The 23,957-nt window shown below is 36.9% G+C and overlaps 2 protein-coding genes and 1 pseudogene across 2 annotated transcripts in view; 2 read left to right on the top strand and 1 right to left on the bottom strand.

The window, feature by feature from the left end:
- The window catches only part of LOC143458786 (protein SPMIP7-like), a 124,118-nt gene that overhangs the window by 86,006 nt on the left and 14,155 nt on the right, over positions 1-23,957 (top strand). The gene's annotated exons all lie outside the window — the stretch shown is intronic.
- Positions 2,770-6,561, bottom strand: LOC143460939 (DNA polymerase beta-like). Its single transcript, XM_076958631.1, has 10 exons — positions 6,125-6,561; positions 5,560-5,684; positions 5,210-5,343; positions 4,875-4,976; positions 4,734-4,788; positions 4,511-4,654; positions 3,939-4,025; positions 3,752-3,828; positions 3,441-3,580; positions 2,770-3,251 (listed from the first exon to the last, which is right to left on the bottom strand). The coding sequence occupies exons 1-10, from the start codon at positions 6,183-6,185 to the stop codon at positions 3,157-3,159; spliced, it is 1,020 nt and encodes a 339-aa protein (XP_076814746.1). The 5' UTR covers positions 6,186-6,561; the 3' UTR covers positions 2,770-3,156.
- LOC143459769 (hexokinase-4 pseudogene) lies at positions 10,844-13,788 on the top strand (annotated as a pseudogene).

The raw sequence follows: 23,957 nt of genomic DNA, 5'->3' as shown, positions 1-23,957 counted from the left end.
TTGCATATTTTCAAAACTTTCGCCTTAGGCTCGACAACTCGAAGGTTTCGAGTATGGTATAGCCTTGTAATGGAAAGTGGGTACATGGCACCTGAACTTGAGAGGTTGACCCACTTCACTACAATAAGTACTTGTTGAAATGTTTATTGCGGGTGATGATATATGAGTCTTATGAGGTCGTTCTCTGCTTTTCTCTTCCACAGATTTAATTGTTCACCTTGACGGCTTATTGTCTGATGACTAGCTTCAATTAGCAGTAATCAATATTATAATGATTTGCTTTCCACTGCTAGCCTATATTATAGGATCAAAGTCCTTGTTACCTTGTGAAGATGACAATAAAGTTGTCTATCTTAATACTGAACTTATTAAAATACAATTCAACAATGGTTACACAGGAATGACAACTGTATATACTGATTATATTGAAGTCTCTTTGAACAATTACATTTAGACAAAACATTGGCACAGCAGCAGCATAAAGACGTCCATATTACAGCGTTGATCTTAGTAGAATGAATGCATTAAACAGCTGTGCATAACTCACGCAAGATAGGCAGGCGCGATATTTATGTCACGACTTAATACGGAAAACAGAAAGTTATCCGTATGCAATGTTATCTATCATTGACGTCATGTTTCGTAAAGCAGACGTCTGAAAATAAGAATTCTATATTCTGTTCGATTTGTATATTATAACATCTCTTTATTATCACAGCCTAAATAGGCTAGGCAACGCTATTTAGATTTAATGTAGGCCTATGGGCTAGAAGCTATAAATAAGCGCGCCAGCGAGAGCAAATTTTAACTTCTGGTTGTCTTATCCAACGAGTTTCAAATGCATCGAAGAAGTCTCAGAATTTAAAGCTTCATCAAACAAGTCAAGAAATGGAGAATCAAACACAAGAAATTTCAACGATTCCGCATGTGTTGGAAAATATAAGATGTTTATCGTTTTTCAACAACTTTGACATGTCGATGAGAAACCACAAATAAATTTAATTTCATGAGCTAACAAGCTGTTTAGTACCTTATTGTTTAAAAAAAATATTAATGCAAGAAGTAAATACAGAACAAGCATTTTTATGTAAGTAAATATGAACATCTTTCTCTCATAGTAACAAAAGCTTCACACGTCGTCGACGTGTGAGCCAGATGTTGTTCAGCCACCTGGGCTAGATGTCGGGGAACGTTTCGAGCAGCCACTAGGTCGAACTGTCATCCAAACCCCGTTATAAACAACTATGCATAACATAGACTAATTCAGTTAATACGACCATAAGGTAAAGGTGCGTACATAGGCAACTATCAATTGTTGGCTGCGGGTGAACAATTCCGTTTGAAACAACTTCTTTCTTCTCGCCAAAGCTGTTTACAAATATCAATTTTGTACCAATTACTAAAGTACCAATTTTGTATGTTGAATATTGGGGTGGTCGGACGATTCAACCCACGGATGATTCAACCCCGGACGATTCAACCCAGGACCATTCAACCTAGGACGATTCAACTCGCCGAGGATTCGACCCCCGGACGATTGAATCCACGGACGATTGAACCCTCGGACGATTCAACCCGCGGACCTTTCAACCCCAGGAAGATTCAACCCACGGACGATTCAACCCACGGACCTTTCACGTACTTATGGCTTAGGTTATTACCAAGTTACTTTGTAGCCAATTGTAAGCTTAATATTGGACAGTCTATACTCTATAGTCTATAGTCTATACTCTAGAGTTAGGCCATCCTGAATAGGCCTGTACGTCGTGGTTAACGGTTATGAGACCTTTGCAATCGTATCGTATTTTGTTCAGGTACAAACTTCAAACTAACCACAACGAAATAAGCAGAATTATAGCACACAGAATCCTTCTCTCTGCTATAGGAAAGGTTATTCGTTTATTTTCAAAATAATAAATTGACTGGAGACAAGCGACTTATATAGGCCTACTACTCTCAAAATATTCGATCTCCCGATTCCAACTTTTTTGCAGGAAATCTTCATTCCCATCAACAAGCAGTTGTTTCTAAGGTTTGACCTTTAATCGACGTATAGGCTTTATTTATTTTTCGCTAAGCAGGCCTACTAGTTACAAGTTACAACACGGTACATAAACTTGTTTTTATTTCAATACAATTAAGATGTGTATTGGTATAGTGGTAAAAGTGCCATCCGTGCCTGATAACGAACTGCGTAGACGTTTTTGTAGGTTGATTGGTCCTGGGTTGAATCGTCCGCGGGTTGAATCGTCCTGAGTTGAATCGTCCGTGGGTTGAATCGTCCGGGGGTTGAATCGTACGCGGGTTGAATCGTCCGTGGGTTGAATCGTCCGTGGGTTGAATCGTCCGTGGGTTGAATCGTCCGGGGGTTGAATCGTCCGTGGGTTGAATCGTCCGTGGATGGAATCGTCCTAGGTTGAATGGTCCTGGGTTCAATCATCCGTGGGTCGAATCGTCCGGGGTTGAATCGACCTAGAACCGAATATTGGAACCTCAAATCGGTTAAACAGTTGAATTTAAATCTTGCAACTGTGTCTCAAGCAGCATCCACATAATAAGCTCCGTGGTTTAAAAATGGTAGGCCGATTCAAAGAAAACTCTGCTTCGAACAAAGCGTAAGTCTACTACCTGCTTGAAATGGGTTTTCCAACTGCATAATTTATACTATTTGGAACTGTGTTGTTGTAACGAAACCTATATCTTATTGTTAACATATTCTTTTTATTTATTTCGCTAAACCACACTTGCATGTACAGGAAGCATTATAAAAAAGAGTTAATCCGTTTTGTTATTTATTCTGTATAAGATATAACACACTCACAGCAATACATCAAGTTGTTTTAAAACTGTAGCTTATTAACAACACAAATGTGACGAATTTGTGTGGTGATTATGTATGGGAGTGCGATCTATTGAAAGGCATACAAAAGGTAAACAGACAACAGCTTGACAACGAGTAGACACAATTATCGCAACATAATGGTTATTGAATAGAGCGTAGACACGTTACAATGGCAAACATGATGAAATTCCGTAACCACACGAGGTTAAACAATAAACCTGTGAGACGGACAGGTGAAATGTCTGTAATCATGACACTGGATTAAAATATTGCAACAGACTAACAGTAAACAAGCGATATGGGTTGGTTGCTTTTCACTCCATTCTATCACAGGGCTCTAAATATTTCATGTCGATGTATTCGAAAATATCTTTTTCTGATGATACGGAAAGCGCTTCACCGGCCACTCCTGAAATTCAAAAGACACTAAAACCTTCAACCAATCAATCAACAAATACCAGAGGCTCTGACACTGTCATGATTGGCACGAGAAAATACCTTTCAGTTAAAACGGTACACTATATTATTGTTCACGTTTATGGCTAAAAACGATAACCAGATAAGACAAAAGTTAATGGTGATAACTTGGCATGTCAACCTGTTGACCCTTGAGGCCTGATTGAGTATTCATTGATCGTAAAGCCCTGTTCAAGTGCGTGGGTTCTCATTCTTTTATTGAAAAGATCACTTCCAGTAAAGTAGAGCAAAGCACAATGATATTGATCATGTGGAATCAGTCTGCGCATAAAAACATTACGATTACGATTAACAGCAAATGTTGAGAAATAACAACTTCTTATTTATGAAAATAAACACTTTTAGCAAGATATTACAAGTAGGTACAGTGAATAGTTAATTATCCTCACTATCTTTAACTGAAAATCTTTGTGGATATGCTCACTTTATTACCTTATGTCAATGCGTCGAAAAGAATATTTTTCATCAGTGCCATTTTTTACTAAAGACTTAGATAGTCTGCAGACACCCTAAATATTTTTAAGGAATTATAATAACATACAATTTACATATTAATTGTGCAAGCTGTTACACTTTGTATCAAAATATCACGTTTCCAGACCTGAGTTACATTACATACCATAAATTTTGTATCACCAAGAGACAGCGTATCTGTAACAAAGCTGATTTTCTCCAGCTGACCAACAACACGTTGCAGGAGGGTTTTCTAACAAAAAGAAATAGAAACACTTATTTCATCTTAGGTAACCATTTTGCTAAACACCAGATAATTCATCAGATCTTTTAAGGTTCATTAATAAGAAATAGAAATGTAGAGAAACCCTCAAAGGCCTATGGCAGGCCTCGCCAACCCGCAGCTCGCGAGCCACATGCGGCTCTTTGCCCGGTATTGTGCGGCTCTTTCGTTCATGTTGTATTTGTGTCTTTTAGCTTGTACAGTATAAATGACTTGTAAATTTCTGTCATTTTCATGTTGGTGTGTAACATTTACAATAAACATAGTTGAACAAAGGTGTGTATGTGAGTGAGCAAGAGACGGGGTGATATTCATGTGTGCCAATGTGTATGATGTGGCTCTTTGCGGTTAACACAGTAAGAAGTGAGGCTCTTAGTCTCTGACTGGTTGGCCACCCCTGGCCTATGGTTTACCGCATCTTGCAAATTTATTACAAGTCTAAAATCAGAACTTACATTTTTACCATCGGTGGATCCATGGCTCGCATAAGTGAGCAATACATCAATATCTCCGCTGGATTTTGCACCTCTTCGGTAGCTACCACAGATTTTAGCTGTGTACGCTGAATCCAATGAAGTTATATTTTCCACAACAACTTTCTGCAAATGTGCAAAATATACAGCAGTGCAATAAGAAAGTGTGCTTGCTTGTCAATTGCTTGCTGCTTATACCACTCACTTCAAGCTTCTCCATTTCATCTCTGGGAATTCTTTTCTCAAAATCATCGAAATGTCTTCGGTCAGAAACAACATTGTGAGTTTGTGGTTGGGCAATAAATATACAAACAAACGGTGCTTTAGATGTCAAAACAACACTTACTTCAGTCCAATCTGTTGATGATGTGTGAGTTTGTTAATATTCTTTCGCAAATCGTCAAGTGTTCTAAATCCATCATCATACAACTTCCTGGCTGCAACAGGCCTTAACAGAAAAAAATTAAAAAACCAGATTTAAACACTGGAATTGTTTTAACCCTATTGTATATGATATCCATGCTCAGTGCTTGATTCGTGAACTACTTCTGCTGTTATTACCGCTGTTGTCAGGTTACTTTCCAGTTTATATTTGGCATAAAATTCAAAAACGAGAATGTTTCAAAGCATTTCCTTTCATACCTGGCAAATATACTTCAATAATGCTCAGCTTATGCTCACCCAATGCCAGTTACTCTGGTGAAAAGATTAATGACTAGTGACGTTTCATCATGACGAACTTTTTCCAGCTTTGCCAATTTACCAGTGCTTAAAAACTCATCAATTTTTGCTGCGATTTTTACGCCAACACCTTCCTATAAGCAAAAACCTTATTCACAATTACAATAAAAAGGCTATGTACAGTATATACATTGCAGTGTACATAAAAATACAAATATTTTTTCAAAGGTTGTTTTTATCAGTTCTGAAAAGAATATTTTGAATTATTGGGGTTATTGTGTTTGTGGGCAATATTTTGGTGCATTTGACAAGTATAGTTGTGCAAAAAACATGATTAAACAAGAAATTACCAATTGTTTTGCTTCTTTTCCACTTGTTATCTTCTTGTCATACTTTGCAATAGCACTTGCCGCCTTGCGATAAGCCGTTGACTTATGAATTGCTCGATTGACATTCTTTTCATAATCTGATAACTCTGATTAAAAATATTGTAAAGCTATTTTATTCCTGTATGTAATTTTGGGTTTAGTGGCCGTTCTAGTTGTCATCAGCAGTTATTATCAAATATTATTTACATGTACGTTTAAAGCCTCTTCTACATTGTCACATTTTCCCATTCTAACAACAAATGGCTTTATATTTTTCGCGCCCACCACACTAACGACGAAAAAAAAAATGACTGAAAATGATTGATTAAATATATTGTACAAGCCTAAACCTTTACTGCAATACTGCAGTGCAGTAAAAAAAAAACAAGAGATCTGGAAAAGATGAAAAAAAATTGTACATATTGAATACTGAAGAACTTTTTCAAAAAAGCTAAAACTAACTCAAAATTGTTATTAGCCTACATTGTTTAATACATTCAACCTAAAATTACATAAAAATGCTTTTTTATCCATATCCTAATCTCACCAATTAGAAAATCGCAGATACCACTGTTTGCATTTTCTCCTGGTGCTTTACGTTTACTCATGATGGTCAGGTTGCTTAACTGCTAAATCTGTTGAATGCTTATACAAACACTGTAAAAACACACACTGAAACATGTAACATACCACAAACAGACAAAATATGAATTAGTAAAACACTGTAAACGTGCAAACTATACCTATACAACCAAACTGTAAAAAGTGCACATTTAATCCACTTCAAGTTAACAACCTAAACTATATCCTAAATATTGTAAAGTGAAAAATAGCTATTGGGTACAGCACCCTAGCAAAAACGGGTCCCTTATACTTTTGCACTTCGACTTGAACGCCTGAATGAAGAGGAGTTATGAGCTATTAATTAAATCAACAAACCTTATTCTCTGTCTTCGTCTCCTAGCTATTTAGATCTCTCCCTTTATTTCGCAAATTGAATGAAAATACGTTTGCCATTGAAATTCAGCGATGTCATATAGGGGAATAACCTGAACGCAGATTAACAAGACGAACAAGGGCAATGTTTTGCGATAAATGACATCAATTTAGACTTAAAAAGACGGTGCAAAACTTTAAAGTGAACCAACCACACTTGTGAACTCTGTGTTTAGTTGATGTTTGATGAAAATTGTTTACATAATTACATTCACTCATTTTTGAGCTTTAATTACCTTTTACAGTTAGATTAAGGAACACGATAAGTTGCAATTTTTCGATATATCTCATAGGACCTAAAGGTGAGAAGCCGAAAGAAAGAAAAAATAAATTTAATCACTGTGAGACAAACAAAAAATAAAATGCTAACCATTAGCCTACAGTGTGATGAAATAAAAACTCTGCCGGCAAACAATGAGCGGGGGAAAGCAGCAAAGCCCAAAAGCTTTAAACGTGCCATAATAATGTGTAACCAGCAGTAGCCTAACCACTAACAACCAGGCCCGTAACCAGGTGGGGGGGGGGGGCGTGTTTACACTTTCGATTCCATCGACTGAGTACACAATTTTATTTTTATAAATGATTTCAACATTTGTAAAAGCTTCGATGAACCGTACGTTGCGCTTTGCGGTAACAGTAATTTCAACAAATTATTTTTCTCGTGTCTTTGCTGCTTCCTAGAAAATCTATACCGTAATTTTTCATTCTCACCACTGTTATGTAATTAAGATTATTTTGTCACAACATTCCCCTTTCAATAAATAATACTATGGTTGCCATCAGGCTTAATAACCTAATCATCAAATACATGGTACAACTGGTGAAAAACATAATTTTATTGTCTACCAACGTTTCATTAACCCATTCGTATTAAGTTCATCAGGACAACAGGAATAAAATTTTAATTTGGTGAAAATACTCCCTTTTCAATGTTTGAAACTGTTTTACTTTGATTTAACTCAATTCGAATTGTTGGAAGTTTGTCGAAACGGTGTAGCGTGGTTTCATAAGTGTAATTAGACTGGTTTCGTATACATGTTATACTAATGTGAAATTTAATCTCCTTCAGAATATTTTTGCCATCCCCTGATGAGTGATGACCTAATCTAGTTACGGACCTGCTAACAACATGGTAAAAACGAATAGAATAATAGTTAATACGGCCACAAAACCCAACGTACCATGCAAATAAACAAATTGAAAAATAGTGATGATAACGACAAAACGAAGCCGACTAACACAAAAATAAGTAGCCTAATAAAGATTTTAAAGTTGTAGTGGGCCCACCCACTGAGAAGATAGTTATTTCATCGCTGGGAAGTAGCCTATAGTAGCTTACTACTGATTACTGAGGCCCGCATTAGAGTTGAGACATCATTACATCAGTAGTCATATATTTAGACTAGACAGAGTATGAAGAAGCAAAAAAATCAGTTTCTTAGAATCAACTGTTCAAATCACAATTGCCTTGCGACTTCGATCCTTCTTTATGACTGCACGTTATTATGAATATTGTTATTGCCGACACCGAAAAGAAGGTCCAAGGGTTCGAAAAAAAGTGCCATAGCATAGATAACTTCCACACAAGAGGGCCTGAGCAAGCGCGGGGCGCAATGCAAGAATGATGGCGGGGCCCCTATCAATAGCAGATTTTAAATAACTGATTCATGTAATAATATTATTAATTTAATAACGTAACCAAATATCAGCTCTATGCAATTTAGCTCCCATTAAAGCAGGTTTCGTGATATATTTTTACCAAGACATTCTCTTAAAAGAAAAAATAACACTGCGATTTACGCAAATTAAAACCTGAACTGTTATTATTGTTTTGGCGATAAGCAGCGTGGGGCCCAACGCAGCTCGTACTGGCTTAATGCATGCCCTGCTTCCACAGGGGGTGTCTTGTATGGAGTAGGCTATAAAACAAACGGTAAGTAAGATAAAAATCACAAAACGTGTGGAAACTCAGGACCCACTGCTAGCTGTTGTGAAATTTCGCAAACTGACATTGTTCCATCACATCGTAAGCTACGTCACGAAGGTCTCACCCAAAGTTTGAAGTGTTAACTTCAATTCTCTTGGTCTTAGCTCTCGCAAAAACAGTCTGGGCAAAGCAACCTAGATGGAAACGGAAAACGGGGACAAACACGCAGAGAGAAAGCAAGAAAGAATAAAATGGACACACATCGACATGACGAACTTAAGTACTGTACCAAGACCACGGCGAGAGAAAGCAGGCGATCAGTCACTATTGTTGCTCCCTGTCGGTTCCCTTACGACCTATTCGGTTAAATGATTGAAAGAAGAAGATATGACTCGATTTTCCTATTTTGCTAGTTTGATTTGTCCTGCTTAGATTTCCGTTTCCGTTATTTCCATTTTAGGTAATTCTTTTTTTCGTTAGCATCTCTGTTATCGCCTTTAATGCAATTCTTCCCGTCGGTCTTTTTCTTTGATAGTGCCTTACGCAACATTCTGAAGGCAAAAAGGAGAGTGCTAAAAGTAGTGGAAACTAGAGGCGCGGTTCTAACCAAAAGAGCGGGTGCTGCAGCCTGCTGTTTTCCATTAGCATCCTGCTTTTACTTGCTGCTTACTGCTCAGTGACTGACATTATGATGTAGTGTAGGTGACGTAGCATCAGGCTGCTGTTCGTGACATGATCAATAGCAGTCTAGTTTTGCAGCAAAGTGAGCGGCTAATGAGGATTTCTTGCAAGAAAAAAAGTCTATTGGTTTTTAGAAAAGAATATATTTAAAAATTAGTTGTGTGGGCGAAGACAGCGTAAGCTGTATTTACGCTTGACACACCCTTAATATAAGCAAACCGTAAGCTGTCCAGTTTCCAGCAGCAATCAACAGCAGGGTGGTACTCAGGTAATGACAATCTGCTGTTCATTAGGTTATGAGCAGTAGCTTAGCGTTACACATTGCCAACAGCAGCCTGTCAATTACTGAGCAGTAAATAATAAGAAGGTGCCATGTGAAAACCGCAGGCTACTGTACAAAAATAACAGACGTTCTTCTGATTACCATGTTACCAGGTGTATCTTCGCAAGTCTGTTTTATCAGCTTAATTGTTGCACAGTTACCGCACTTACCGCTTCAGTATCCAACTTTATATGACTTACTAAGCTACACAGTATGTTTGTGTTTGTGAGCATTGTTTGGCAGTAGTAATTTTTTACAACTTATTTATTGTATGTTGGGTTTGGTGGCCGTGCTGGCCATTATTCTTATTTATCATTTGGTTATATTAACTTATTCTTGCACGTTTTATGCATTTTGGGCTTTGCTGCTTTTTCCCGCTCGTCGTTTGCAGATGGAATTGTTAATTGTTAGTTTATCACGCTATAATGGTTAACATTTTATTTTTCGTTCCCCCAAAGAGAATGACGAAAAATAAACAATACAATACAATACAATACGACCCTGCCTCTCTAAACTACTAATCAGCAACTACGTACATCACCAATTGCAGGGCGCTACTCAAAAACCGCAGACTGCCATTGGTGACGTCACGTCAAAATTTTAACATGCTCAGCTAAAACTACTACGTATTGTATTGGGAAACTAGCTTGTAAACTACTAATCAGCAACTACGTACATCACCAATTGCAGGGCGCTACTCAAAAACCGCAGACTGCCATTGGTGACGTCACGTCAAAATTTTAACATGCTCAGCTAAAACTACTACGTATTGTATTGGGAAACTAGCTTGTTCAAAATCACTCGAGCATAACCATTTTTCGTTTCGCGTTCTGAATGGTGCGAAAAAAGCTCTACCTTTTTCTTCACTTCGCAGAATGCCGTGCGGCAATCAGCCAGTGTCTGGTCATTACTCTTCGTGATATTTGCAGAACGGTTGAGTAATGAGTAGGCCGATAGAAGATGACGGATAGGTGCAGTGCTGCAAAGGCTCTAAAGCTAGTGCAATGCAGAGTAAGATGTCTGTATTTAACAGTATCTTCATCGGTTCTCATGAATTTGTAAGGTAAAGGGTAGCAGCTTAATTTAGCTGATGATCATTGCTGGGCTGCAGCGAAAGAGCATACTTAAACATACCATACTTAACCACTATTTACATACTTTACCTTCTAAGTTTGTTGGCCAAATCTGCCATCGACACGCAGGTCAGGCAATGACGCATTGTGAGGCATTTTGAAAAACAAATTTTGGTGTACAACACATTCAAGACATGTATATCTAGGTGTATTGTAGACTAGTCGTACATGCACACTATACAAACGTAACTGACATAGCAGTTTAGCTAGTACCCAAAACCTGGCCTTAGTAGTTAACTAGCGTTGATAATATGTGACTGTTAAACTGTGCTATTGTTGTATAATTTTCAAATCAAATATTAGCAAGCTTCCTGTTGTCACTGTTTTCTACGTTTGTTTACTGATTGTGGCAAATAGTGCATTTTTGGTCAAACAAGAATTATATATACGCTTCATTTATCTTTTCACCAGATAGAACCAGGAAGGCTAGGGAAGCCCCATCTACGATTCCTTTTGTGTTTCTTTGATTCAGTTTTATTAATTTATCATCCTTTTTTGAGCTTAGTTTAACAATGGCACCCAACAATGAAGGTCAAGCAGAAGGAAGTACAACTCTATTTAAAAGCATCAAACAACAACTTCATCTCGATAATGAACAACTAAAGCAGGTTATGGGCACTATGCAATCTGAAATGGTTGAAGGTCTTTGTCGAAGTGATTCAACGTCATCACTGGGTATGCTTCCGTCTTATGTCAGTTCTGTACCTTGTGGAGATGAACGAGGCTGCTATTTAGCTCTTGATCTTGGTGGCACCAACTTTCGGGTTTTGCTTATTAAAATCTTGGATGAAACTAATGACAGCAAAAAGTGCAGAGTAGAAATGGCGAACCAGATTTTTTCCCTACCTGAAAGCATCATTCAAGGTGACAGTGAAGGATTTTTTGGTTATATTGCTGAGTGCATAGCGATGTTTTGTGAAGAACATGGACTGATGGACTCTTATCTTCCTGTTGGATTTACATTTTCATTTCCTTTGGAGCAGCGTGGTCTTAATCAAGGTGTACTTCTGACCTGGACAAAGGGCTTTGATGTGTCAGGGGTGAAAGGTCAAGACGTGGTCCAGCTGCTTACTGCGGCGATTAATAAACGTGGTGACATGAACTGTGAAGTGGTGGCGATTGTTAATGATACAGTCGGAACGATGATGTCCTGTGCGTTAACAGAACCTCATTGTAAGATTGGGTTGATTGTCGGTACAGGATGCAATGCTTGCTACATGGAAAAGTTATCAAATGTACATATGGTCGATGGAGAGCACGGTGACATGTGCATCAACATGGAACTGGGAGGTTTCGGTGATAATGGTGTCTTGGATGAAATTCGCACAGAGTTTGACAAAGCTGTCGACAGTGATTCGCTTAATCCAGATTGTCATTTGTTCGAGAAAATGATCAGTGGCATGTATTTGGGGGAGCTGGTTCGATTGATTCTATGTAAACTCACAAAAGAAGGGGCAATCTTTAACGGAGAAGGTTCTAAGAAGCTTTTTACGCCCGGCATGTTCAAAACAGCATATGTATCGGAAATAGAATACAAATCAGTGGATGACAAACTCCACGGCAATATTTTGATTCGCAACATCCTTCAAGAACTTGGTTTAACCCCAGATGATGCAGATTGTGAAGCCGTCCATAACGTTTGCCACTTGGTTTCAAAGAGGGCAGCTCACTTGTGTGCAGCAGGAGTGGCTGCAGTTGCTCTAAAAGTTAAAGAAAATCACGACACAGAAAGCATGAAAGTAACCGTTGGAGTTGACGGCACTGTGTACAGAAAACACCCAACATTCAGCAAGTTAATGTCCCAAAAAGTTGAAGAACTATGCGATGGCACAGGGGTCTCCATCGATTTTGTCCTATCACATGATGGAAGTGGCAAAGGCGCTGCTCTGGTGGCGGCTGCTATGTCTGAAAAGGTGTGTTAAATTTTAGAATACCAACTCATCATTGCCATTCAATCCTTATTGTCATGATTTTGCATGATAACGCCTATTCCGTAAACCTGCCAATAGTTTTTAATTGAATTAGGCTTACACAGTGCACCGTTGATGATACATCTTACGTTTTATTCATTCTTAATATCAGTCGATGTTGTGCAGATATTACCAATTCTATCACACAAAGATCACAACAGTTTTATAAAATTCGCTAAGCAACTGCCAATGCACCACAGTGATCAGCTTAATTTGTTTTTGAGAAACTCTAACAAATATTCCTGGTAATACATCATATGTTGCCTTGCTCATTTATTGCTCTGAATGATGACAGAAATTCTCTTACTGCACACTATTTCTTAGTTGTATGTTTTAATGCTTTCAATATATAAATGAAGTTCATTAGTATGCATTCACAGTTCACACAGACAAGGATTGGTACGTATACATACATGTGATTTTTGCGCAGTTAAGTTCCATAGCCTTTATGCATTTTCTGCTGAGATTCTACATAGAATGTTCTTGACTATATTATAATATCACTTTGTTGGTGTTACAATTTTTTGGATTATCACTTATATACATTAGTAATGTTGTTTTAGAAAACTTTTCTGAACATTGCGCTTTTCCAGCAAAGCAAAGTTTTATGTAAATTTTGTGTGAAAACTCTCTGTTGGTGAAAAAGGTGAAAATGAAAAATAATTAATAGTCTATTGTAAATATCTCTCCTGTATTGGCTTAGTACCTCTAACATGTTAATGACCTTGTATATATGCGCTTTTACATCTGACAGAATTTTAATCCGTTCATTAGAGTGAATGAAATCTCTTTATCCTTTTTGAAATGTTGTTTATTAGAGTTTGAAGTTGATATCAGATTTTCTATGAGTTATCCGTGATGATTTAATACTAGCAACAGCCCAGTCAAGTTACTCACAAAGCGTTTATTTTTTATTTTTCCATTCATTCATGTTATTATCGACTTTACCAATTTTTATAGCTGTATTTTTTGTGTTGGTTGTGTTTCTGTCAAGCTCATCATTTGGATAGTTGCATAACCTACATGTGGTTAGCCGAGCTCTGCCAACTCGATATTGTAAGTGATTTGCAGCTCTTTCCAGTTGCAAATAAGGTTTGTTTAAAAAATGTACATTGCCTCAAGGCGTTCGTCGCCCATAATACCAGCATTAATCTTGTAAATAAAATACAAGGGAAAAACCGGTTTCGAGTTTCCGTGCCGAACAACAGATCACAGGTAAACAACCTCACAGTCAGCAACTTGGCAACAATAAACCTCGCACGAGCTTTACTTTAGAAGCAAGGACACTGTGGACAACATTCCACAGTTATCTAGGGTTTGCTGCGCGCTAGAATCACTGCATTTTGCTAAACGCGCAAGCTCAGACACGCTTACCTTATACGTGAGTGAACCTTGACTGGAATTTTCCATTCGCTTCCAACGGAACCAATAAGAGACTAAAGTCTACTCGACCATGCGTGAAGGGAACGTGACCGCCCGATCGCTTTTTTCTTCATTTGCTTTGAGATTTCCAACGAACTTGGCAGTTCTTGAGATCCGGTCAGAAACCCAATTGGTCCAAAGCGTTTGAACTCAGTTTATTTGCTAATCATTTCTTCAGTACCGTGATAGAACTCGAACCCGTTCGATGACTGGAATATTTTGCACGAAGCCGAGCGAACATTTTAATTGTTTGCAGCATTCTGCCTTTATCGTTAAGAGCGATATCCGCTATGGTATTAACAAAAGCCCTTTGTTACGAACGGTTAATTGTTCTGGCATAACAACAGCGACAAAGTAAACTGTGTCTAGTTGCGAATCAAATATCTTGAAGCTGTGATTGCCGATACCTTCAGAATGTTTGCGGAAATGCGCTAATATGAAAACCTTCAGACGACAAGAACAATGTTCAAAAGAACAATTCTCTCAAAGGGACAATGCTGCGAGCAAAAACTTTTTCCATTAACGTTCATATAAACATGATAAAACTTTACTACTTTAAAATAAGTAAAAAGCGAAAGTTGTTCAAACCAAAGTTGGCCTCACTGGTAGTTGTTATATGAACTTACCGTATTTATTCGATTGTAAGCGGCGGCTTACAAAGTTTTTTTTCATTATAGTTTATGCGGTTTACATTAGAGAGCGCTTTACTTTTTCTTATCAAACAGATATTTTATTTTCTGGTATTTTTTTAATTAGCTGCACTTTTTTGACAAAACTCTTTTAACCCGTCCCTTGGGTAAAACGAAGAATTTTCGTCGGCGGCTAGCGGTATCTCTGTGGGCCAAATGAGAATTCTTGTTTTGCAATCGTAGCTGTTATAACGTGAATGGTTCTGTGTGGACTTAACACTTTCAACACGATTACCACACATACTGCGCGGCTTAAATTGACTTTTTAGCATTATCAGATACGCTGCATGACAATCGAGGGCGGCTTACAAACAAGTGCGGTTTACAATGAAGTAAATACAGCAACTGCAAATGTAGGAACGACGACTCGCCTAGGTTCTTCTTTGCGTGTCTCGCCGGAAGTCACGTAGACTTTGCCTGGCGCTGTTTGTTTATTTGAAAACGTTCGTGTTTGGAAAGCTTATGTAACCTTAGGTCTTGTCAAACCGCATAGAAGGCTGCAACTAATAATTTCATAAAGTTAACTATTTCTCTGAAATGACAGGTAGCTATTATACTCTTACACTTAGCGTTATTCGATGCAATTTTTAAGATATAGCAAACTAGTCTTGAGTTCGGACAAGTTCTGATTATAAAAAAAATAAGTTAATTGCCTTTTCTAGGTACAGGTACCATGCTCCACCACATTAAAAGCACTAACCGACTGTATGCTTTTCCAAGAACACTTTTATTCAGGCGTTTAATCACTTAACTTTAACTTTGTTTCTACGCAAACATCGTTTTCTGCAGCATTAGCTTTGTGTTTGGGAAACCTTAATTTATCTTGATTAAAACTTAATTCATATTATAAGCTACGCTTGGATGAAAAACTTGTTTAAATGTAAGCCGTATAAGTAACTTGTATCATACAGAACCTGCAAATTGCATTACAAACATTTTATTCTGCTCGCGTTCACTTATCAAAATTTTACAAACCTGTATTTCAGAGGCATGTCTAATTTATTAGGCCAACCATTACAAAAATTTGCTTAGTAGCTGATCAGCTGACAAATTTCAATTCATTAATGTTTGTTTTTTGTCGTCTCTATGCTTGTATTCGATAAATAAATTATCTTTTTTATTAAAGAAGATTTGGTATGAAGCTTAATTGTAACTTAATAGTTTGTAGCCTGTAACTACTATATAACTTTTGGCAAAAATCTTACAGCTTTAAGTTGTTTAATAAGTATAACCATATTTTCCGGTTACTTTAGAAAACCAACATTTTTCTTTTATTATGAAAGTTAACTGATGCTGTAAGCCGAATTATTGTCATTTTTAGTTTTATGAAAATGGCACAGATGAAGCTATCCGCAAAGGTTATCAACGAAAGCCTGTAATTTTATGCATGTCGTTTTCGAAATCAGCTTTACAACTGGTCAGTTAAAAATAATAATTGGCGTGATAATAAAAACTTGGAAAAACTTTTTAAATTTGATGCCATTTGAAGTCAACTGCGTGTAGAAATTTTTTTGGTTTTTGGGAACAGGTTGCTGCAGTTTCTTGTAATAAAAATGTAAGATCTCTGACACAATGAAAACACACAACCTAGCGACTGTCGTCACGCCCAAATTTATACACTTGATGTTCTCAGTAAATAGACAAATGGTGGTATATATATCTATATACGCCTTATTTTCGTTCGGACATGGGTTGTTTATATATTAGTTGTATTTTATTTTTGCTTCAATAAACCTTAAAAATGCAGCATGGATTACTTTAGCTTTAAGTAACCCTTGCTGCCTAGCTAACATAATTCAAATTTCAATTGTCATGTCATTTTATTCTTAGTAGGCCTACTCTACTAGTTTTCTTTTACCACTTTTCAACTTTGACAAACCTAATGGAAAATAATGCGCGGCACCTAATTTCTTCAGGAAGGATATGAACGATCTTATACAAACCTGTTGTACGCAGTTCTAAAAACAGGCAGTTGTAGCTTAAAAGGAAGGCTGTCGTTATTTCGATGGAAAACATTTTCCAAACATTGATTTTAAAAGTTATTTAACCGGAAACAAAGCACTTTTTTAACATTTTTTTCCTGTTGCGCAAGTTCAGTTTACGTAGTGAAAGGTCACCGAACATACGATTTTAGAAAATCCACAAAACACTACTTTGGTTACCAGAAAAAATATTTCTCATTTTAATAGTCTATAACTCTATATTATAGCTGAATAAAAAATCGATTTTTGTTAAGTTTAAGCTTGATTTAAACTAAGGGTCTCGAACTTAATTAAATTGCCGTGAGGGTCAAATAATCAAACTTGTAAATCATACCGAGGGCCGCAATACACTAGAAATTACAAAAAGGCAATAAACAACAAAACACAATAAACAAAAATAAATACCGAGTAAAGTGAATGTTATCGGCGTTACAGTAAATTTTTGTTCTGGCTACTTAGGAGGCAGCGTTTCCCAGCAACAAGGTCCTCGATATTAGGTTTGTATCAATCAGAAGAAATCAATCTCAGTGTAGCTTGCAAATGTTCATCAGTGGGCCGTGATCTTGGTACCGACTTGTTAGCTTTTATGGATGGAAAAAATTGCTCACATATAAATGTGCTTTCAAACATTGCAATAATTAGTTCTTGCAGCAGCAGAGAGTAACTTCAGAAACTTTTCACGTGAAAGAAATGAGTAGAATTTCGGAATCTCTACGTCTGTATGTTGTTGTTTCAAAATAGTATCACATTGAAGTTCCGCTAACTCCATTTGTAATTCCTTTGCAACATCTTCAATTTCTACAGGAAAAGGCGTTGAAAAAAGTTGGAATTGGAGCTTTAGTACCTCAAAATCTGCAAAGCGCCCACCAAAATGTTGAAGTAGGCTAAATGTGACAACAAATCTGCATGTTCTCTCAAGCATTTGTGTTCAACTTTTCCTGTAGACTTCAGAGTTGAGAAATAAACCAAACTGCCCTCAGATTTGAACTGCCTGTAGTTCAGCCCCCAAGATCGTATAAAGTTGACTGTTTTAACTATTAGGCTACAACCATCACTTCCTTCATTTGTAGACTATTACAACAAAGAGCTTCTTGATGTAAATACAATGCACACTAGCAAAGCTGAAGCCTTAGGTTTCAGGGCTGTTTAGTTTGCTTTTCACCAATCCAACCACGCCTATATTGCTGGAACACATTACCGGTGCACCGTCAGTGGCTAAATATACAGTACAAGTCTATCCGATGACAAGCTATATTTCTCGATGCAGTTTTCCAGGGCTTAAAATAAATCATGTCCAGTATTAGTACCCTTCAATGGTATTGATTCCAGAAATTCTTACGTTACATATAAACTGCAGTCCACACCCCTGATAAACACAGCACATTGTGCCGTGTCTGACACATCTATGCTTTCGTCAAGAGCAATTGGAAATGCATCAACGTCCTTCGTTTCTCCAAATTTTCAGCTAATTCTGTAATCCTGCTTGCAACTGTATTAGGTGACAAGCTTATGCCTTCAAACAGTTTCCTTTAATTGGGACAGGCCTGGCCAACCCGCGGCTCGCGAGCCGCATGCGGCTCTTTGCCCGGTATTATGCGGCTCTTTCGTTCATATTGAACCTCCGAAAGAGAGCACATTTTACCCATTTTAGGCAGATAAATAATACAGAAAAGCAATCTCTACTGGCTAATGTTCAATTGATATTTGCTAAATAATGACTGATTACATCAGATTTCGACCCAGAATAAAGATGATGAAACTGAAACAATATCTGATGCAGTATTATGACGTAATAAGAAAAAACGTCATAAATCATAATGTGTATGATGTGGCTCTTTGCGGTTAACACAGTAGGAAGTGAGGCTCTTAGTCTCTGACAGGTTGGCCACCCCTGAATTGGGACATAAAATATCGCTTGCCTTTAAAAGACATTCTTTTTTGAACAAACCTTCTGTAAAAGTTCGTAATGACTTGGCTATCATTTCACTTGAAGCAAAACTCGCCCTTACAGCATCTTCGTTGAACTGATTAATATAGGCAAAGAAACTTCTTTGTTTGCGTAATGATAACTTCAGTTGCTTTACTTTTTCTATCCTAACTTTGCCCTCGTACTCATCATATTTATCTCGGTGCATTGTTTCGTAGTGCCGACGCATGTTATACTCCTTCATAACAGCTATCTTCTTATGACAAATAAGACAATGGCTTGTATCACTGGCCGCGGTGATAAAATACATATCATTGCACTTATCTTGAAAAAACTCTCCTTTTATCTATAATTTTTCTTTTTTTCGAAACGGAAGACATTTTATAAAGAAAGTTTTAATTCTTAAATATATGGCTATTTATCCTTAATCTTCTTAAATTGCCACTGTGGTTTCGATTCTGCAAAGAAAGACGAATATTTGCTCTTAAACTTCGACAGTTGACTTGATCACTTCTACTAAGACTAATGCCCTGTAGAACGGAAAGACTATTATCGTTCCTCAGTAGGTTCACGATGGAAAGTTTCCTTTTAAAGCGAAAACAGAAAAAAAAGAAATCGCACGCAGCTTAATAAAGAAACAGAAAGAGCAAAAGTGGATGAGACTGGCGTGTTTGGACAAGAACACAGACCAGATCAATGCAGGTCTAGACTCTAGAACTACATGCAAATAATACAGAAACCAGCCAGAAGCAGAAACCAACGTGTATCGTCGCTAAATTGTTTTTCGCACTTAATAAAAATTACGCAGAAATTTAAATATTTGCTATTGGCCTAAGAACACCGTAAAATATGACGCACTGAAAGAGCAACAATAATACTGTAGTAATAATAATTAATTATTTGAAAATTCAAAGTGCGTCGCAAGCCGCGTACGTGTTTGAGACCCTTGATTTAAACAATGAAAACAACTGCATGTTCGAAGACGTTTTTCGAGTTATGGTTAACCTATAAGTTCAAATTTATAACAAAGAAAATCAATTAAATTCATGTTCTAATTTAAATGAAGGCTAACTTCAATTTAGGTCTCAGTGCAGATCACAAAAATCAAATTTTGCAGCTCTTCCGAATTTTAGCTATAATTGCCATTCAATCTTGATATTTTTGGCCGTCTACTCTGTCGTTGTAATGGCTAACGCTGTTGCTGAGCAAAGTATTAACGACGCTTGTTCCTATATCTAATATCTTGTAGTTCTGCTGAAATGTGCTGTTGCGTAAGTGATGGGATGTTTAAGACAATATAAAAAACTGAAAAAACAACTAAAAAGTACATTTATTGGCAAATGCACACATAGGCCTACAAGTTCAGGAGCTGAAAAAACATTTGTCTAGTTTAAATCTTGCTAAAACCGATATCATAGGCCAGGGGTCCGCAAATACTTTTTGGCGCGACTCTTAAAAAATAGTTCTAAGTTCCCGCGGCCCAGGCATTTTGTGAGCATATAATTGTAACAAAAGATGCATAACTGGTTGCACACGTGTGCTCGACTATTGTTGCATTGTTACGTAATAACTACGTAAAAACGCAATAATAATTTAATTAGAGGTTTAAAAAAGCTAAAGTTCATTATTGCTCAGATGCGATGTTTATATTTATGGTAAGTTTAAAATATTTCGCGACCCAGACTGGAAGGTCTCGCGACCCACTATTTGCGGGCCCCTGTCATAGGCTACCACCTTTTTTCGGTTGACTCAACCTAACATTGTAAATGCAGTATAAGGCGCAGGCTATATACCTACTAAGCTAAGTCTAACCTGAAACAACTTAATTTTTCCAATCCAATTTTCATTTCAAACTAATTGCCGGTGTAGTGCCAAAACGCAAAAAAACGGTGTAGTGCCAAAACCAGTTCCCCCATAATGACGTCAAACAGTTGATTCTCATTTTGGATTTGAATCAGCAAAAACTAAGTGCCAGCGTAGTAAGAATGTTGAATTTTAAACACTGATATATTGGCTAATGAGTAGGGCGATTATTTTTTGACTTGTCACAAAAAAAGTCAAAAATTTGTCAAATTTACAGCGTTAGGTCAAAAATTGTCAAAATTGTTTACAAATTCAAAATTTTTTACCAAGTCAAAATTGTTTACAAACTGCATTTTCGTGGTGCCATAGAGGTTGCACTGTAGGTGAATTTGTCATTTTACATTGTACACCTTGTAGCCTACTTTATACTGTTGTAAATGGCCCATTGTCTACTTATTGTGAATCAACTCTTGCTTCGGTTTTGCTTTAGATAGTTCAATAACTTCATGTATCTTTAGTTTAGACCAGGGATGTCCAACCTGCGGCCCGCCTGAGATTTTTGTGCGGCCCGCTAGTCATTTTCACTTCAAAAGTAGGTAGGCTACTTCATGTACCCATTTTTCTTGAAATTTAATAGGTTTTGCGGCCCATTCAATTATTTCAAGTGACAATGCGGCCCACTATAATAAAAGGTTGGACATCCCTGGTTTAGACAAATGTATTGAACAGTTTTTGTTGTGTCTTAGTTGCAGTTTTTTTGGCAGTGGTTTTTAATTAACTCATTTCCCTTTTCAGAATAGGCTAGGTCTGTGTTCACATTTTTGCCCTTCTTTACTACAATAAATTTAAACTTTTTGTACAATAATGCGTAATTTAACTACTTGAGTTCTTCATATGTCAAAATTTGTCAAAAAAATGTTTTTTAATGTCAAAATTTGTCAAAATTTTCAATTTTTAGGTCAAAAAATAATCGCCCTACTAATGAGTCAAATTGAGAACTAAATTTGAAAGCTTGGATAACGTCTATATGATAACTGCGTAATCGGTCAACTACTTGTGTTGTTAGAAAGAACTGCCGAGATCTCAGATCTTAGAAGAACTGGAGGACGAAGTGTTCAATCTTCCTACTCGGCCAACTGCACCAGCCACAAGCAAGGGTTACAGCTCCTTTTCAGCTGAGTCAAAACCATAATTGGATTTAAATTTATGACGTCACGATGGGGAACAGGTTTTGGACAGGTGACGGGTTTTGACACTACACCAGTTTTTTTGGGTTTTCAACAATAAGCTCAGCAATATAGTTTCGGTGAATAAGCCTAATTGCTTGAGTAACTGTGAAAATCTACCCAAAATTTAAAAAATCTGCAGTTATGGAAATAAAGGTATCTATTTGCGGAAACACAAGTTAATTTTTTCTGGTTGCTCAAACTCTGGAATCCAACTTCTGTCACCATTGTTCTAAAGCAAAAATCAGAACAGAAAATGGTCTTTAATTCTAAAGTTGCATGGCAGAAAAACGGCTCCACTGGAGCGATTTTTGAATTACGGTAACCATTTGTTTGGTGAAATAGTCACTTTCTATAAAAATATATAGAAATAAAAGGTTTGTGAAATGTTGAGCTTAGTTATTTAGAGTTAATTACCGACCTATAGTATAGGCTAAGCTAAGCTATTGTTTATAACTTTCAAGTTATCGGTTGAGAAAAAATTGTAAAAATTTGCGTAACTTACACCGAAGTGTGTTTTTACCACAACGTTTGCCAGCTGTTTGTTACCTACGGGTTACTGCTAGCCCTAGCCTCCACCGCATGATGATGAGCGAGCACATTTTAGCACTTCGTCTAGCCTTGTCTTTGTTTGTATGGGGCTCGTGGTCACGGCTCATTAGGTAGAAAAGTGTGCTTTTCAAAACGTGCTCTGTGTTTCTCCATGTTGTGCAACAGCATGGAACTGTAGGACTACTTTTATGAGCTTGGTTTGTATTCCTAAAGCTATTGACTAGTTTTCATAAGATTTCTTTTTGAATATTGATATAGTTTTATTTTAATAATAATACTGTTCTAAATATTTACAGACTATAGTTACCGCATTCTTCAAAAATAGTCGTAAGCCTATCTTGCAAGTAGGCTTAAAGTTAAAAAGTTTTATTCAAAAAACAACTTAACTTCTAAACTTGTATTTATCACCCAGTAAGTTTAATATTGAAATTTTGTTGCGTTTGTTGTACAGCCTACTTCCAAAAAATGATGTAGCATATTCTCCGTGGACTCGTGCAGAAATGTTTAATGAAGCCTGATTTAAAAATGTATTGTAAATTGCATTGGCTATTTTTCGTCATTGACTGTGGCGGAACAAAAAATAAAATGCTTATCATTACAGTGTAATAAAATAATAATTCAGCCTAGGCCTAAGTTTGCATAACATGTCGTCATGAATAGGACAATCAATGAAAAAAGGGCCAAGTAGGCCTAATTGAGTTTTGATTCATCAATTGTTAGGGTCTCATTTACTTTCGAACTCCTTTGTCAGGCTCGAATACTGAGGAATTATTACATCATAATTTCTTTTCTATTACCAAATCCTCATTTAGGCCTTCAAGTCAGAGCGCAAAAGACCAGAACTGTATAGATTAGATTACCTGCTTGTCTGAGTTTTACTTTGCCACAACATATGCTTCACATTCTTTGTGGCCAGTTAATTCATTTCTGTTCAACTCAACCCCTATTAATTCAGTCGTGGTCTATTTTGTTAAATCTTGTCAAGAGCAGAGCTGGGCCTGATTCTTTTTTAGGAGCAGTTTCAAGAGCGATCTTCGTTTTTCAAACCTGGAGCAAAACTAGATGTGTTACCTTTCTTTAAGATTTGTTCATCGCCTTTTTTGTACAATTTTTGCTCCACTAAATTAATGGCGAAAAATAAACAATATAGTACGCAACACTAACCATGTCAGAGCCATATGGTGGCGGTTTGATATAAACTATGTTTTTTAAGCTGATAAGTGATAACAATGGTTAGTGAGACTGGTAACTGATGAGATGATAGAGAAATTCTCACAGATGAGCCGAGTTATCATCACAATGTTGTAAGTTGCTTCACATGACTGTTATTTTATGACTGTTATTTTAATCGAGGTATGATTAAAAAAGAACTTCTCAACCTAGGGTTCCATGAAATTTCCTTGCATTTACAACAAATAGTATAAGGCTAAGCAATTCATAGGCAACAGTTAAACAAACGTTTTACGATCTTAATTTGCAACATGCAATTGGTTTTCAAAAATCGAGTGAAACTGGTTTTTAATTTCTAAAAAGATTGGGAGCGTAAGTCGCAAATCGATCGCTCTCTTTTTTTTATAAAAGAGCACGAGCGATGCTCTTTTTTCATTGCTGATCGAGAGTGTGAGTAATGCTCTTTATGAAAGAGCACTTGTCCAGCTTTGCTTATTGCCAAACCGCAAAGTGTATTAAACAGTTAACTATATCGCTAGTAAACAGCTTCGCGGTGGTTACTATTGTATTTATAACTTAG

Source organism: Clavelina lepadiformis, chromosome 5 (genome assembly GCF_947623445.1).
Source record: "Clavelina lepadiformis chromosome 5, kaClaLepa1.1, whole genome shotgun sequence".
NCBI lineage: Eukaryota > Metazoa > Chordata > Ascidiacea > Aplousobranchia > Clavelinidae > Clavelina > Clavelina lepadiformis.
This window is presented reverse-complemented; position numbering and strand designations above follow the sequence as displayed.